This window comes from Astatotilapia calliptera, chromosome 18 (assembly GCF_900246225.1).
Source record: "Astatotilapia calliptera chromosome 18, fAstCal1.2, whole genome shotgun sequence".
Classification (NCBI taxonomy): Eukaryota; Metazoa; Chordata; class Actinopteri; order Cichliformes; family Cichlidae; genus Astatotilapia; species Astatotilapia calliptera.
This window is the reverse complement of record NC_039319.1, coordinates 24,295,527-24,312,798: the sequence shown is the minus strand read 5'-3', so window position 1 is coordinate 24,312,798 and position 17,272 is coordinate 24,295,527. Positions and strand designations below refer to the sequence as shown.

The 17,272-nt window shown below is 42.4% G+C and overlaps 1 protein-coding gene across 2 annotated transcripts in view; it reads right to left on the bottom strand.

Moving 5' to 3' along the window:
• The window catches only part of LOC113010566 (uncharacterized), a 44,254-nt gene extending 27,585 nt beyond the window's left edge, over positions 1–16,669 (bottom strand). For both annotated transcript variants that reach the window (XM_026149678.1, XM_026149680.1), the window contains exons 1-33: positions 16,498–16,669; positions 16,290–16,340; positions 15,989–16,155; positions 15,818–15,888; positions 15,414–15,579; positions 15,166–15,303; positions 14,715–14,889; positions 14,122–14,264; positions 12,437–12,540; positions 10,626–10,791; positions 10,344–10,529; positions 10,082–10,234; positions 9,703–9,847; positions 8,848–9,006; positions 8,546–8,664; positions 8,261–8,458; positions 5,775–5,933; positions 5,494–5,678; positions 5,202–5,384; positions 4,797–4,888; positions 4,377–4,546; positions 4,118–4,271; positions 3,947–4,023; positions 3,672–3,852; positions 3,435–3,590; positions 2,711–2,844; positions 2,429–2,587; positions 2,098–2,281; positions 1,728–1,939; positions 1,316–1,504; positions 929–1,071; positions 683–842; positions 501–584 (exon numbers count right to left, since the gene is read on the bottom strand). In XM_026149678.1, coding sequence (XP_026005463.1) covers positions 501–584; positions 683–842; positions 929–1,071; positions 1,316–1,504; positions 1,728–1,939; positions 2,098–2,281; positions 2,429–2,587; positions 2,711–2,844; positions 3,435–3,590; positions 3,672–3,852; positions 3,947–4,023; positions 4,118–4,271; positions 4,377–4,546; positions 4,797–4,888; positions 5,202–5,384; positions 5,494–5,678; positions 5,775–5,933; positions 8,261–8,458; positions 8,546–8,664; positions 8,848–9,006; positions 9,703–9,847; positions 10,082–10,234; positions 10,344–10,529; positions 10,626–10,791; positions 12,437–12,540; positions 14,122–14,264; positions 14,715–14,889; positions 15,166–15,303; positions 15,414–15,579; positions 15,818–15,888; positions 15,989–16,155; positions 16,290–16,340; positions 16,498–16,552 — 4,818 coding nt within the window. In that variant the 5' untranslated portion in view covers positions 16,553–16,669. The remainder of the gene's footprint in view (positions 1–500; positions 585–682; positions 843–928; positions 1,072–1,315; positions 1,505–1,727; positions 1,940–2,097; positions 2,282–2,428; positions 2,588–2,710; positions 2,845–3,434; positions 3,591–3,671; positions 3,853–3,946; positions 4,024–4,117; positions 4,272–4,376; positions 4,547–4,796; positions 4,889–5,201; positions 5,385–5,493; positions 5,679–5,774; positions 5,934–8,260; positions 8,459–8,545; positions 8,665–8,847; positions 9,007–9,702; positions 9,848–10,081; positions 10,235–10,343; positions 10,530–10,625; positions 10,792–12,436; positions 12,541–14,121; positions 14,265–14,714; positions 14,890–15,165; positions 15,304–15,413; positions 15,580–15,817; positions 15,889–15,988; positions 16,156–16,289; positions 16,341–16,497) is intronic.
• Positions 16,670–17,272: the final 603 nt, after the last annotated feature.

Sequence of the window (17,272 nt, the reverse complement as noted above, 5' to 3'; positions counted from 1 at the left end):
AGCTGGCTCTATAGAAGAGGCGCCTAAAGGGGCTAGGATACTTTTAAAATATCCTATGAACAACAAGTCAGCCAACAGTCTGAGAACAAAGTGCTCTGTTGAGGTTACGTGGTACTATGAGGTCTTTAAGATGGGCCTGATTATTTGAGACCTTTTATGTGAGGAGAGGATTTTAAGCCAATTTCTGGATTTAAGAGGGAGCCAATGAAGAGAGGCTACTATGGGAGTAATATGCTCTCTTGTTCTCTTTCTAAAGTTATCTTAATCAAGTGTTTGCAAAAATTTCACATTGCCAGTTACAGTCACATGACAGAAAAATTAAAATGTCACATAATCTTTCACTCATCATTTCAGATCTTGATTTACCAATTATGCTAAAGTGTGGAGCGCTTGCAGTGATGGACCCATTGGAGTCACAGACAATGGGCCTTCTCTTGGGGTTCAGCTGATTACCCTCTATGTTAGATCTTGTTTATTTCCTTTAAAGGTTGGCAGGTTACCTGGTTGCTGGTTACGGTCACACAGATTTCCGAGTCTGATGGAATAGCGTCGGCGCTGAAAGGGTGGATGAGTGCAGAACAAACCTACATATGAGATCACATTTAAAGATGAGGATCACTGTTTACAGCCCACTTCACTCTTTCAAATGCCCAGGTGAATTATTAGCTTACACAGCACTTACAAAAGGGCTCGGTGGTCGGTAGCCCAGGGTCAGGGTGTGGACGACCTCTCTGTTGTCACTGAAACCAGCTTTGGACTCTAGGACGTAGAGGCCATTGAGGAGGTCGACGGTGAAAGTCTCCCGGAGGAGGAGAGTTGGAGGAAAGGTCTGGAAGGGCTGTCTGTGCAAGAAGGAGACTATTAAAGTCAGCAATGTTCTTGCGGTCATTTCTCAAAATATCTGTAATCTGTAAGTTACGGCACAGACCTGAGCTGGAGCATGGCAGTTTTCTTATACATCCTTTTGTCGTTCTTCAGCTCCTCTACTACTCCCTCGAGCTCCACTTCAGTGGGTAGACTCTTTGGATTTGTGTAGGTCATCTTCAGAATCCCTTGCCTCTTTTTCAAATTCTTCATCACATCCAAATGAAAGGGCAGATTTGTTACTACAGCACAACCTTTAACCTTTTCAGGCCCTACGCTATCAAAATGTGCGATTTTGGCCTTTTAAATACAGTTGGTGGTTACGGGTTATCTCTCATGCTTGTTGTGATCTCAGACTTTTACAATCAACACAATATGATGGCTTCATTCTATAATTAAACACACATTTAACACGCCCAAACCACAAAAGCAGCCCAGCGTCTCCACCCACCTTATCAGCAGCGGTCAGGGCAGCAGCGAGGGTTACATTTTGCTTGCCATAGGTGGAGGCCATTTGCAGGGTGTGGCTGAATTTAGAGGCCTCCAGAGAAATGTCTCCTTGGAGGGGAGGAGTCCACAGCGAGCTCAAGGAGCACGAGGCCTTCACACTCCGCTTCCCCAGCAAACCCCAGCCCCACGCCTGAGGCAGGGCAGAGGAAGAGGCGTGTGTTTTTAAAGGTGGAGTTTTCATAAACACACAATATTTTTTTTTATCTTTATAATTACTTCACTCCAGTGTGGAAGTGATTTTATTTAAGCGTCGCCTTGAACACTTTTTTTAACCCACAAATTCAAAAATCTATTTTTATTTGATTAATAACTAAATGGTGATATTCAGGCAGAGCACTTTATTCTCTCCTTACTTGGATGTAGGTGATTGCTGACGTGTAGAGCTCCAATCGGGCCTCCTTCTCTCTCCCCCTGTCCTTGTAAAAACCCTCCAGGACCAGGTTACGGATGGTCAGCCACTTGCTGGCTGTCAGCTCAGAGGTCAGCTGCAGCGTTTGGCTCTGCAGCTGGTTTAACTTATGTGCAGTGTAAATGTACAGCCATGGTGTGTCCATATTAAACGATCCTAAACGATAATAAGAAAAATAAGTAATCCTGATAGTCAACTTCCTGCAAACTTTAAAAAATAATTTAGTATATCAAAGAAATATAACGTAGGAATATGAAAAGAGAAAGTGGACCTTAAGCATGCTGTAATGTAAGATGGCTGTGAGTTGTTTTTACCCTCCCATATCTTGTGCAGGGCATCTTTAGGAGGGTTTTTCCAGTGTAATCCAGCCACCAGCGGCATCAGATTGTTGTAATTGATTTTTAAATGAGTGCTTCTCTCAGAGCCTTGCTGTGTCAGGTGAGAGTGTAGCAGCTGAGTCCTGTAGTTCATGTTTTTCTCCGGTGCCTGGAGATTGAACTGGAATAAGATTAAGGAAAGGGAAGGTAGCCGTATTAATTCTGACCACAGAAAATATTAATCTGCTGCTTTGGAAGTCATCTGGGATAAAAAGCCTCCCCCGGGCTAACAGAGAGAACGGGAAGCTCTGAATTCAGGTCGGGTTACCTCCAGAGTGTAGTGGGTGTGATTCTCTGTGGACTGGTTTTTGAAAGACTGGCTCAGGAGAAGCGTGTGTTTGTTGTTTATCTCATCCCAGTGTTTGCCGTAGCTAATATCCAAAGATGATTTAACATGGCTCAAGCTTTCCTCATGCCTGAGGTGGATCTGAGAAGGACGCACAAACAACCGGAATGCTTTCAATCACCCGGAGATAACTTGCGCCGCCAGCTTATGCTGTTTGTAATACATGAAGCAGAGCGGCTTCAAATTAAATGTGTCTGCGGGTACCTTATGGTTAATAGGAGCGGTGCTGGTGCAGTAGAATTCATGATCGGCTCTCATGATGTATGTGAGGTTTGCATCCCTCTCGCTCCTCACTCTCTGAGATGTGTAGCACTCCTGATGGAGGTGGCGAGCATCAACTGCAGGGAAGCCCAAATAAAATAGGAAAGTGATGACCTGTCAGACATATTGTATTGATAAGAACTACTTCCTGCTTTTAAATAGCTCTATATAGCATTATTATCATTTTGACCTTGAGATCAATCTATTGAGCTTGATGGAGAGGTCAAAGGTCAAATGTGACATGACGTTTTAAATCTTTATATGGTATTTTCTTACTCTTGTAAGAATCATAGTTTGTAAGTTAGAAGCTTTTTGTCAATTTTTGACCAATAAGTCATTGAGTTGACGTCGAAGGCTTGGGTGGATGTTAGCCAAATTTGAATGGATTGTTAATATGACTCCACTCTGCACACCTACAAAGTTTGATCACAATTCATTCAAAACTGTTTGGGCTATTGTGTTTGCAGAAAAAACGTCAGGCACATGAACGCTACCAAACACATTACAAATCAATCTAAACAGTATAAAAACAAAGCTTTAAAAAGCGGCGTATCTGCGATATTTGTTAACTTTTGATGAAAGTAGATATTCCTGTTTTTAAAAGACTGTGTGTTTTGGGGTATAAACAGTTTGAAGTGTCCTGTACCATCTGCAAACGAAACCTCACCTCCCAAACCATACTTGAGCCTGAGCACAGAGCTCCACAGTGAGCCCCTCTGCTCCATCACCCCGAGCGTCTTGCTGCCGACTACACCAGGTAGGAGGAGCTCCGCCTCCACAGAGTACTGCTTGCTGCTGCCATCCCGCCTGCGTTCCAGGGCCACTAAAAGCACATATCACTTGCATGTTTTCTGCTGTCTACTGTCTATTGTAGCAGAGATTTTAGAGACAACTATAAAAGTACCCAACAGTGATGCAGGCTCTCTGAAGACATTTTTCACAGTGGCAGAAAAGCTTGTTTTGCCCCCCAGCCCACGAGTTATATTAGCAGAGAGGATCATGGGATGTCGATCGGGGGCCATCTTGGCTTCAAGGTGGTAGCGAGTCCTCTGCTCCGACAGGAAGGTCTGGGTGTCCATCAAACCCTGCAGTGGATGATATACATGTTTTTAGAACTGGGAAATTATTTAAGATAAAACTGATCGAATGTATTTTTGAAAACTTGAGAACAATATTTACCATGATGTAATGATGAACACCATCAATCATGAGCTCCAGCTTTGCTGACTTAGTGTTCCTCTCTTGCTCAAGTTGACCTGCAACAAAAACACAAAAAAAAACAGGACAAAACACATTTTCATAAATGTATCCAAACACCGGGTGTGGTCTTAGCTTGTTCGTCTGGCCGACCATGTATATGGATGCTTTTCAGAGGATGAATGATCTTCAGCAGCAGTCTGCGAGGGCTGAAGGCCAGATCCAGAGACATGTCTCTTGGGATGGAGGACTGAGGAGTGGCTAGCAGGAGGTGGATGGAGGCCTCCCTGGGAAGCCAGGTCCCTCTCTGAAACACAAACCACTGTGAGACTAAATAACAAAATCAGCTTTATTCAGATAAAATAAACTCAGTGGAAGGGCTTCACATGCATATCTTAATGCTGTCTGACACCTGATGATGTACTGAATAAGCAGCCTCAAGCAGATAGTAATGGAGGCCTCTGTCCAGCTTCAGCAGTCTGAAGGAGAGGTGCACTGGTCCAGAGGGGAGGAAAGCAACACCTGTGGCAAGGGATGGGTAAGAGGTGTTGGAGCACAGCTGCCAACCCACCATCTTGGACCCTGCAGGGAACCAGACATGTACTTATAATACTATAACTATTACTTACTAAATATTATAACGTACAATAATCAGAGAAAGGCAGTTAATGAACTGAATCAGACAACTTTAGATTAATTTTATAAACATATAATATATGATTGTGATTTTGTGAACAAAGGAGAGTGAAGTGCACTTCCTTAATTAAACTACACACACACGCACAAACACACACACACACGTATAAAAGTGCACCGCTTTTGTAGAACTCACAGGTTTTCGGTGTGCAGGTGGTCTTCTGTACTCGACTCTTTGGCCCCTTTATCTCCTCTCTGTGGTCTCCGCTGAGCTGAAACACTCTCGAGCTAAGAACAAAAAAAAGATCATCACTCATTCTCAATCCCGTCTTTAAATTTTAACAAAGCAACTATAACAAATTTTTAGTTGTATTTCATGTTTTTTAAATAATTTTTACGGTAATGCCATTAATCAGCTGGAATCCTGAGTCCATCCTGTAATTCTGACAGATTTTACAGTGCATCATACACACGATACACTTCAACCCTCTCTAAACTGTCTCCTAATGCTTAACAAGGATTTTGATTAAGTAAATACACACAAAAACACACACGTTCATTAAAACAGGGGATTTATTAGGGGAAATTTTTTAATGTGTACCTGAGAGAGAAGATGTCCATTAAGTCCTCGGGTGTATTAAGCGTGACCCTGAAATCTTGCCCCTCCTGCAGCTGGATGCTGCCGTCCAGATTCGTGGAGCTCCTCAGCTCAGCCACCCACTCCACCGCAGCCTGACCCAGAGCTCCGTCAACCCCCATCCTGGCCGCGAGACTCACATAGGCACTGAGAACAAACAGACAAGTTTCACCTGACACACTAAAAAACAAACAACCAAAAAAAACAGACCGTGAAGAAAGATGAGCCCATGTGACATTTGGTAACGTTTAAGTACTTGGGTTTGATGTATCCATTCAGGGAGAAATGGGAATAATCCCTGTAATTGACTCTGCCTTTCAGATGCAGTGAAAGAAGAGAGGTCATGTTGACGCCCAGTTTGATGGGTAAACCAGACAGAGATGGCAAAGCCAGCTCCTCTGTCATCAACATGGATCTGTGGTTCAGCTGCACCTCGTGACCCTGAAGGTTAGAGTGGAAGAGACAATCAGGGCGATAGCGGGAGGTAAAGAGTCGGCGATAACAGACTGTAATAACACATGACAACAGGGGTCCCACCTTGAGCAGTCTGACAGCCAGTCCAGCCATGCTCAGCGACACCTGGTTGATTTGATTGTAGAGATCTTCACATGTGAACATGCTGAGCTCATTCCCAAACACCTTCACACCGACCCAGCAGTTGGGCATGTTCGCATCCATTTTCTTTCTTCCAGACAACTGCAAAAACACCCCAAAACTCCATAAAGTAACAAAGATATGAGCTACTGACTCACCGGCAGTGAATGTGATTACTTTCTCATACTACAATTTTTATATTCATATTTTGTATTCATCCATCCATCCATCATCCATCCATCCATCCATCATCAATCCATCCATCCATCCATCCATCCATCCATCCATCCATCCGTCATCAATCCATCCATCCATCCATCCATCCGTCATCAATCCATCCATCCATCCATCCATCCATCCATCCATCCGTCATCAATCCATCCATCCATCCATCCATCCATCCATCCATCCATCCATCCATCCATCCATCCATCCATCCATCCATCCATTCATCCATCCATCCATCATCAATCCATCCATCATCAATCCATCCATCCATCATCCATCATCAATCCATCCATCCATCCATCCATCCATCCATCATCAATCCATCCATCATCCATCCATCCATCATCCATCATCAATCCATCCATCCATCCATCCATCCATCCATCCGTCATCAATCCATCCATCCATCCATCCATCCATCCATCCATCCATCCGTCATCAATCCATCCATCCATCCATCCATCCATCCATCCATCCATCCATCCATCCATCCATCCATCCATCCATCCATCCATCCATCCATCCATCCATCCATCCATCCATCCATCCATCCATTCATCCATCCATCCATCATCAATCCATCCATCATCCATCCATCCATCCATCATCAATCCATCCATCCATCCATCCATCCATCCATCATCAATCCATCCATCATCCATCCATCCATCATCCATCATCAATCCATCCATCCATCCATCCATCCATCCATCCATCCATCCATCCATCCATCATCAATCCATCCATCCATCCATCCATCCATCCATCCATCCATCCATCATCAATCCATCCATCCATCCATCCATCCATCCATCCATCCATCCATCCATCCATCATCCATCATCCATCATCAATCCATCCATCCATCATCAATCCATCCATTCATCCATTCATCCATCCATCCATCCATCCATCCATCCATCATCAATCCATCCATCCATCCATCCATCCATCCATCCATCCATCATCAATCCATCCATCCATCCATCCATCATCCATCATCAATCCATCCATCCATCCATCCATCCATCCATCCATCCATCCATCCATCCATCCATCCATCCATCCATCCATCCATCCATCCATCCAGCATTTTGTTTTGTTTTTTTATTTACTGAATACACCTTATTTCATTTAAAATTACCACTTCATTATTTCCACTTTTTCTGGAGACTACAGAATGATTGATAGCTTTTACATTGGACTCTATATTTAAGTTTAGCACAAAAACTACGGACATCTGCGTTTGGCTGATTATTTCTTTGTTGTACTAATGCTAAATCTCATACTGTTGGAGAGCCTGTTTATTTCCCCTTAACTAGTGCCACATTTGGAACAAAGAGCTCCGTGCCATAGGGCAACCTCAAGCTGTCTGGGTTTAGAGACAGACAGCTCTCTTTCAATCCAGTAAGTGCAGCGTTTGGGACTGAACTTTATCCTGCAAGATGACAAAGCTTCCCATCACAGAGCTGGTTTATCAGAGACTACCTGCAGAATTTTGGAGTGGAGAGGATGGAATGGCCTGTCTGCAGTCCTGAGCTCAACATCAACACTTATGGGATACAGCACTTGGATGTGGTGTATCTGTATCTGTGACATGTACTGGCTGCCCTGTGACAAATGCTGATGGATGCCATACCACAGCAGTGTGTGGCCACACGCTGCTGAGGCCCGTGTTTGTTAAATGAATAAATTGTTAAATTGCTAGTATATCTTGTTTCTTCATACTTCAATCATCCAACACTATAAACAAGAGCCAGTAGCAGAATAAGCTGTTTACATACTCGACTCTGTTGCTCAACCCATAATTGTAAGTTTTCCTATGAATGTGGCGCCATTTAAGGCCAGATAAACAGGCTTTCCAATGATATAAGATTTATTGCTAAGAAGCATCAGTACAACAAAGAAATAATCGACCAAACACAAATTTCCTTGTTTTTAGTGCTAAGTTTTATGTTTTAGTTGGACCAACCAACAACGTTTCAAGTGCAAACACACAGACTGAAAGCTGGAAAGAGGTACGGGGAGTATGAAGAGTGTCCTGTAGACCTGCCACTGATTAAGGGTCAGGGGATGAGTTTGACAGTTGATTGGTCTGCTTTTATAAACAGAGTATCTTTGGATTTCAGACAAAAATCTTCCTGAGCAAGCTCAGATCATACGTTATGATTTACACCTCTAAACTAACAGTTTGACCTCACCATTTCTCGGGCCTGGTTCAGGTAGCTGTCCGTGCTCGATAAACACGTCTCTTTTTCTCCTCTACACCCATCATCCGTCTTTCTCCCTGTGCTCCTGGCCTCGTGCTTTCCACTTTGAGCTGTGTTTTCTCTCTCTGTCTGCTGCTGCCCAAAGATGCTCTTTAAAAATGGTTCAGCATTTTCAACATGAAGATCCACCTAAAGTCAGGGAACAAAATATAGTCGTTCGAAATATCACTTTTCAAGACCGTAAAGTGTAAAAGATAAGATGTGCATTAAACTCACCTCTAGAAGGTTGTGGGCTCTGCCATGAAAATACACGGTCAAGTTGGCAGAAGCAGATCTTGGTAGAAATGATTTTGGGGAGAAAATTAAAGATGTTTCCACATTCTTGATTCCGACGGCTAAAACAAATACAAAAGAAGAAAATAAAGTAATATAAGAAGACATATATTTGTGCACCTTTAAATGCATTATCACCCTCCTGGTATAGTGACACTGCTCAGCACCTCATTTTATTTGCTTCCAAATCTGAAGTGTATCGTGCAGATATATGAAAATGAGTTACAGTTTTAAAATTGAAATACCTGATGAGACAGTATAGTCTGAATAGGAGGAATATTTTAAAAACTCGGCTTCAAAATCTCTGCTGATAATGTCGTCGGGCAGCGACTCAATGAGGGCTTGCTTTGCGGGGTCCTCGCTCCTCAGGACATTAGTCAGGTGACTCCACACGAATGAGCCCACTAGAGAAATAGAATAAGGGAAGAGCTCAAGACATGCCAGGTCACAGACAAGCCGAGTAAAAGTCTGAAACATTATTGCATTCCCTTACATTCCTTAACAAATCCTAGCAAATAAACATAAATCAAACATGCGCCTCTAAGATACACAGAAAGGAATTCAATCTGTGCCATCACTCAAGAGTTTGGGGTTATATGTAAATGACTTTGTTTTGTTTTTTGACAGAATGTTCAAAAAATTATTTTTTATATGTAACAGTTTCTTCACAGAACTGTGAAAACTGTCTCTAAGAGAAGTTGTGACCCTCGCCACTTGTCCAGCTCAGCAGGAAGATAAGTGCATCGGAGTCTCTGGTTTCAGAAACAGATGCTTCACAGTTCTTTAACCTGCATCTTCATTTAATGGTCAGACCCAGACTTTACTGCTTCGGGATGGGAGTAGATCACACTGCTGAAAACTTCATTCTTTGGTTCCCACATGAAACAGCTTTTTTCAAGAATACAGTATTAATGTGATATATGGAAATTGATAAATATGATCTAATATTTATATTCAGAGAATATCTAAGAAATATTCTGAGATTTAGTGACCACCAAATATTCTGCTGTTTGTCCAGCACTTCACTATTTTCCTGTTTTCCACCATTAAACATTTCTGATAGCAGAAGCTGTTACGGCCATCTCTTCCACAAACCCCACCTTGACTGGAAGTCTCACTCCTCAGGGTCGTCTTCACCACTTCAAACACATCCAGGTCAGAGCAACGCATGAGCTGCTGGTATGCGGCGATTCTGACCTCAGTATCCTCCTGGGAAGAGCTGTACAGCTGCAACAGCACAGACCTCTGAGGGAAGGAAATCTCTGTCAGTACTGACGTTCGGCTCCTATTCACCTCCTCACCTTGTCATCTCCACCTCAGCTCACAGGGAATTGATTATCGCCTCACTTAACCATACAGCTCATGAAGGCTTGTCTAAGAATATGGTGAGCATAAAGAACACCAAGGGTGGTTTCTTATGATCTTTTAGCACAATTTTATTCAACTGCTGGCTTAAATATTAACTCTGAATTAACTCACATCAGCTGAGCAGGGAAAGCGTCTGAAGGCATGGATTGCAGCAAGCCTAAGCTGCAGGGCTGCTGAGGAGCTCAGCATGCAACGGCTTAGCAGGGGAATGAAGGCAGAAGCAGACACACCAGTGTTTCCCACTGATTTTAAAGCATAAAGAACCTGGTGGGCAACATAATAAATGCAAATTGGGCATTGTTTATGTAAATCCTCTCACAATTCATTGTGCATTAAATGGAGAGTGAGATGAAGTTCTAGGTCACTGCATTACCTCTTGCACCTGAGTGGGTTCTTCTCCTTCACAGCCCTCCTGAAGGGTTTTCTCAAGGATCTGCATAAAGGTCTGTACCTGAGAAAGCTCAGTGCAGGAGTTTTGAGACCTCCGGCACAACTGATAGACTAGAGATGATCCAGCCAACAGAGTCTTGGACCGCAGCTCTGGGAGCTCTGTTAAAGCCTAACACAAAGAGCAGACATCTGGGTAACTAACCTATTTCATGTGAGTTTTGATGAGAGACTTAGGTCATCATGAGTGTCATCAGAAGGTTCCTACATTGATGGAGGAGATGATCTTTGACGAAGGATGAGGGACGAGGGCTATTGTGGTAAGGAGAGAGAGAGCCTGCTCTTCTTCCACCTCTTTGTTCCTCATCAGGTCAGTCAGTAATATGATGCAGTTTTCAGATCCACATGCCGGCAGTGCATCCAACAGCGGCTGCCTGTCCAAACAATTAATCAACATCAGTATCAAACTGCTCATATATACCTGATTATTTTAACTTAAGCTATAACTAACTGGACATTTCACTGGGCACCAAAATATTTTAGGTCATCATTTTTATTATTCTTCCTCACAAAGTTCCAAATTTCACATTTCACAAATTAGGAGTGTGACAAAAAAAATCAATACAGCATAGTATTGTGATATTTTTTGTGGTGATATTGTATCAGTACAGGGACACTAAAGATCAATATTTTATCAAATAATTTGAAATACTCAGAGAATTCTATGAACAAGATGGCTTATTTCATGCAATGCCATCCTGAGATTATGTTAGTTAGTAAACTGTTCAGCCAAAAAAACAAAAACAAAGCATCCAGCACTGGGAACACTTAGCTTGACAAAGCTACCTCCTAATTCAGAGCAAGCTAATGCCTGAGTGCCCTGATTAAAATAGGGCAGCAACCTCATTGCATTTAAAATCGGTGGTTGCCTACTCAATGTGTTCCCTATTCCGGGGTGGTGAGTAAATGGTTGCCCAGAGCTTGTTGGTGTTGCACACTCAGAATCACTTTTTATTACAAAGCTATTGCACAGGTCGCCTGATAGGAGGCAACCTTTCTGCAAATAGTTGCAGTCGGACTTGGAGTTACTGCAATCACTCTCAGAGTGGTTGTCTGAGAGTGATTGTAATTGTTGTCTGATTTCTAAATGCAGACAGATTGTCAGCATGTTGCCATGAGTCTGAATGAGACTGTAAATGAGCACAGCTGGGTGCCAGGGGATTGTTTTCTGGTTATATTCCTGTGGAACAGGAAGGCCGTTAACCTTAAAGTACACAGATTGATATTAGACTGATTGTGTCTTATAGCAACAATTATGAAAGGTTTTAGTAACGATCTCATTTTGCAGTAAAAACAAACAAACTGAATTTGATCTCATTAGATATAAAACAGACATGGACACAGTTGACCTTTGAGGACATAATTTGCATAAAAAGGTGATAAATCACACATATGTTATTACAATACTCAGCATATCAGAAAATGACAAAAAATTGCAAAATTATTATATCTTGAGTAAAGTATTGTAATAATATTATATTGCCATGAAGTCATGCACTAAACCACACTGCACACTATCTGTTCTTGCCGCACCTTACTGGCAATTCCTTGCTAATTGCTTTCTGTTACTCTTGTGAGTAATAAATCATTAATCCACTGTGATAAGGCCAGATTTGATATGTTTAATAGACAAGGAGGTGACCCTGTCCTTGGGCCCGCTGGGTCATTTCAGTCACAGAATATTGTCTAATTAAGTTGGCTGTTATTTTAGCTTTACTCCAACTAGCAGTTAAGGGAAATATGTTTTATTAACTGACACGTGCAATAGTCATGGTGGAGACAATCTGGACTCCCATGGGCTAGTGGTCTGCTGATCTAGTCTCTGAGAACAAAAGAACTCAGTCCACAAATGGACTGAAAAGAGGAACCATAAAGCTTTCAGTATCAAAAGTGTTGTTCCTGGCCTATAGATTCTGTATACTCATATGTTTACAGAATTTTTTACTGGCGGTAGATTGACAGGGAACTCAAGGAGCAACCAAAAGATACTCATTTATAAAACTTCTGGGATATACTGACCAGTCATTGCGGCACTTGAAAGAAGCTTCTTGCCAAAGTGTCTTGAGCTGAGAGATAGTCAGATCTTTCAGCTGGAACACCAGTTGAATAAACTCTTGTGATACCTTGGAGCAGAAAAACCAAACATATATAATATGGACTAAAGTTGCTGCTAACATATAGTGAATGTCAAGTATCAGCTTTTCAAAAGTGTTAAAGTAGAAAAATGAACCCTTATAGAACTGTGAACCAATCACTTGATCTTCACACTATAAGTTTATCATTTTAATGAGTCTGGGGCAGGGGTCTGCAACCTTTAACACCCAATGAGCCATTTGGACCCGGTTTCCACGCAAAGGAAAACACTGGGAGCCGCAAATACTTTTTGACATCTAAAATCAAGATAACACTGTATATATTGTTTTTTACCTTTATGCTTTGTGTGAACAACTATGGTTTGTTGCTTATGAAATCCATGAAGTGCGAAAGAGAAAATTACATTTTATTTATGTAATTAACACATTTTGAACTCTTAAAGAAATATAACAAAAGGAAAGACACCCATCTGAACTAAAATGATCCATGTAGCAAACAAAAACTGTTGTGAGCCGCCACCCTTATATCACCTTTGGGCTTTTGGAGCCTTGACCTGGCTTTTAAAAAATAATTGGAAAAAAAGCACTATGCTGCTAAAAAATTAAAAACAGATATTTGCAAAATTCTGCCTAAATATGTATTTTACCTGGTTAATGTGTGTGGCGGGGCGTGGTCTGCAGCGCCGCTGCAGGGGAGGCGGACGCACCTAAGCGGTACCCGCAATCACGCCTTGTCGCCTTAACGTCTGTACCATCTATGCTGTTGTGTTGGTATGTGTCGGGCTGTATGCGTACAGAAACCGTGTGTTAAAAGTGGTCAATAAAGAGACGCTGAAAAGCATGTTCATGGAGACATCGTCGGGTCTGCCGTGGTATGTTTACAGTGGGACTTCTGCTCCTGAACCTCTGTGCACAGCGTCTGCAAATCGGGGCTGTATGAAGTCACCTTCATCTTTACGCAGGACTGTAAACTGCCATCTGTGAGGCGTGAGCGGTGTTTGTTTTTAACATAGTTCACGGTGGAGAATAGCTGCTGACATAATGTTGATCCGAAGATCCATAATTGACCTACCTGGAGTGGAAAGTCTCGATAAATGCACGGCGTTTCGGCGGGTATACCGGCTTCCGCGAGTGTGACGCTTATTTTGAGCGATGAAAAAATAGAATAGAATAGAATATATTTTTATTTTTATATTTCAATATCACAAATATTCCAAACTAACATAAATAAAATGCACTTCAGCTAAATACTTCTAATTTATTTTCCCAAACCATGCGGAGCCGCACTTAAAGGACTAAAGAGCCGCATGCGGCTCCGGAGCCGCAGGTTGCCAACCGCTGGTCTGGGGAAAGTCTTTATAAACCTCCCATGTAAACAAGTTGCCAGGCTGAGCAAGACTAACCTTTAGAAAGGATATTCATAGTAATCACTCTCTGAGCTATTGCACCAAAACCTTCAGTGGATGTCCAGCCATGAATTACATATACAAACACACCTTCAATGATCTGACATGGTGCAGTCAATGTAAGCTATTCACAGTCACTGCTGAAGAGGGCTGCAGTATAATTGATATAATTAAAAGATTGTGACCTGCTGCATTTATGGCCTACCAGTTGTGGGTCTGAGGTGAGGCTGCATAACATCCTGACAGTCTGACCAACTTCCTGTGGTGTTGCTGGTCTAGTTTTTCCCAGCCTTGCAGCTCCTTCATCCTCAAACTGAAGGTCAGCTGGCACACGAGTGCCTAAGGAATCTGCAGGGACAATGAGGAGAACACGAATCAAGGTCTCTGAAAGGGTAAGAGCCAATGCCACAGAGATGCGCACTGGCTAAGACCATGGATGCGCTCACGCTGTTAAATTGTCAAGTGCAAGAGAGTTCTTTAGCAGACATTTTGAGCCCAGTTTACCAAACTTTTTGTGCTTCTGCAGACTTCATGTGAGGGAAAGACCCACAGTTCACAGCATTTTGAGGCAAACATGGGGTTAGTGTATTATAAAACAGTAAACAAACAGCCATGGGTGGAGTAACGGAACCCCAAGATTTCATGAAATCAGAGAGATGCTTGGTATAGCAGTCAGTGCTGACCCATTCCTATGAATGCCATTATCAAACCCTCATTAACTCACACAGGTGACATGTTTGGGACATAGGGTGGTGAGTGGGATTAGATTCGATTAAGGTGACTGCAGAGTCTTCTGACCTGCTCCTAGAGGACTTCCTGGCTGGGCTCTGAGCAAGAGTAGCTTAGACACTGTTTGGGTTTTCACCATCCCTGTAGTCCTGGACCATGTCATCATGGATACAGCCTCAGTACAGTTAACCTCTTCCATTACAGAGCCATGGCGCTGAGCACACTGTAGCTCCAAATGCATTGACTAGCAAAAAAGAACAAAAAGACAAAGAAGAAACAAACTCATTATCATTAGAATATGACTCAAATGCACACTTTAATATATGTTCTAATTCAGCTGTGCAGAGGACTAGCACCATCACTCCTTTTTCTGCCTTTTCCTTAGAAGTATTCATTCCAAATTACAGGAATTACACCATAAAATAACCACCATGTGCATGTTTATTCCCAACTTTGTCAGTCACTAATTAATGACATATCAACATTTCCAAACACTGTTGAGAAAGATCCCTAATCTTACTGTGTCTTCACTCAGAGCAACTGAATGAGGCCAGAAGTTTGCCAGCCTGGACTGATGGCACTGTTTTAGATCCCTGGTCTTCAGCAGTATGAGTCCTCGCCTCTCGTACCTGCTGATGCAGGTGCCGTACACATCCGTCTGAGGAAAAGAAAGAGTGAACGAAAGTTAAATACGCCTGGGAAGAATTTCTTCATATACATGCATATTTAGGAAATGAATGGAAACAAATTCGGTTTCCACTAACCCACCTCATTTTCTAATGTCAGTTTGGAAGCCATGGGGGACGTCTGGAACATGCTCAGTAGAGCCCTTTTAATGTTCAGAGCCCACACCTGCTCCCCCTCCTGCAGACAGAGGGCCGTGACCTTCCCCCTCTGGAGGGAGAACTTGAGGCGTGTTCTCTCCAGTGACTCCCTGGGAAACAAAAACACCAGATGAGGCCCCCACAAGACCAGGGAACACAGACAAGTGGAGCATCTGAACGGGGAATCAGATTCACAGGAAAAACATCTGCAGCATTCCAAAATGAGCGGACAGAATGGCATACACACACATGCAAAAGGAAACAGAAGAGAAGGAATTCTGCACTCATTCACTCGCCATCATCTGTGAAAACACACCGGACTGTATTAAATCTATACATTGGCTTTACCTCAGACTTTTTAAATGCTGCACAGAGTGCTCCTTTTGAGGGGAAAGCCGTTTTATCTGTGGATTCCTTATCTGTAGAGATCAAACATGCACATTAAATATCAGATTTTTTGTTATTTAATAATGCGTTTTTATTGTTGTTTTTTGCAAAAACTATTTTATTAAAGCTGACCTGCATCATTAGGTGACACTTGGAGACCACGTCAATATCAACCAGACAGTCCAAAGCCAGACCATTCCTGCCACCAGTGGAGCCGTGAAGGGTGCTGGTAATTGTCGTGCTATACCTGTAAGTGTATCTCACCCCTTTCTGATAGAGTAATTCAGAGGTAGGAAATCCTAGTGAAAATAATTTAGCAAATAAAACACAATTAAAAAATTGAAAAGGAAATTTTGAGGGAAAAAACCCTCCTTGTCAGTGTGCATGCATCCATAAATCTGAGATCCATTAGACTAAGTAACAAAGATCTTACCAGAACAACTTAAATCACAGAGATTTGGTTTCCCCTGTAGGCAATCACCTACTGAAAAGGAAAAAAAACATCTCAGGCATATCGACAGAACATTACAGCCCTTGTCAAACTTCTATACATAACATCTACTACAGCCAAACCCTGTTTTGACTGGAAAATGAATTCACTCTTCAAGAACTAATATAACAAAGCAAACCATAAAACTTACCATGTAGCAGGAGAAAAATAAGTACACCATTGAAGAGTAACAACAATACTGCCATAGCAACCCACTACAGGTCTGGCTGCCTCCGATCCTCCACATATGAGTGAGATGAAAACCAAGCACTGTTCACAGCCACTGAATGACCAGGCTTGTACATGGGCTTCCTCTGTGACCCATACTGCTCACAGCAACCAATCAGGAAATACCTTCCAAGACTGAAGCTACAAACATTCACTGAGCCAATCACTTGACAGAACACCGGGCCTCACAAAACATCAAGTTTTCTTACACCCTTGTTGACTTGGACAGACATAAGACATGAACCACGTAAAGAGAGAATTTCTTTGCAAAGCTGGCAGCTGCACGGATACTGAGTTGGAGACTGGGGTGTTTGCAGGATTTTTAAAATGGGGCGGCACACAGGTAACTAAGTAAGAAATATAAATACCAAACCACTTAAAATTGGTAGGGTGTGGTTCAAAGCTCTGTATGGCATTTTTTGAAAGCCTCTAACAAGCCTGAAAGTCAATATTTGGTGTGACCATCTTTATTTTTCAACACAGCTTTCCTGTAATTTCTTTAAGTAATCTTAAGGAATAGTCCTCCAGGCCTCTTCTTTGGATGTTGGCTGCTTTTTGTTCTGTTCTCTGTTAATGTGATCCCACATTGCTTCAATAATGTTGAGGTCCGGGCTCTGCGGAGGCCAATCCATGACTGATAGTGCGCCATTGTGTGTTTTTCTACCCAGGTATGCTTTACTGCATTGGCAGTGTTTTTG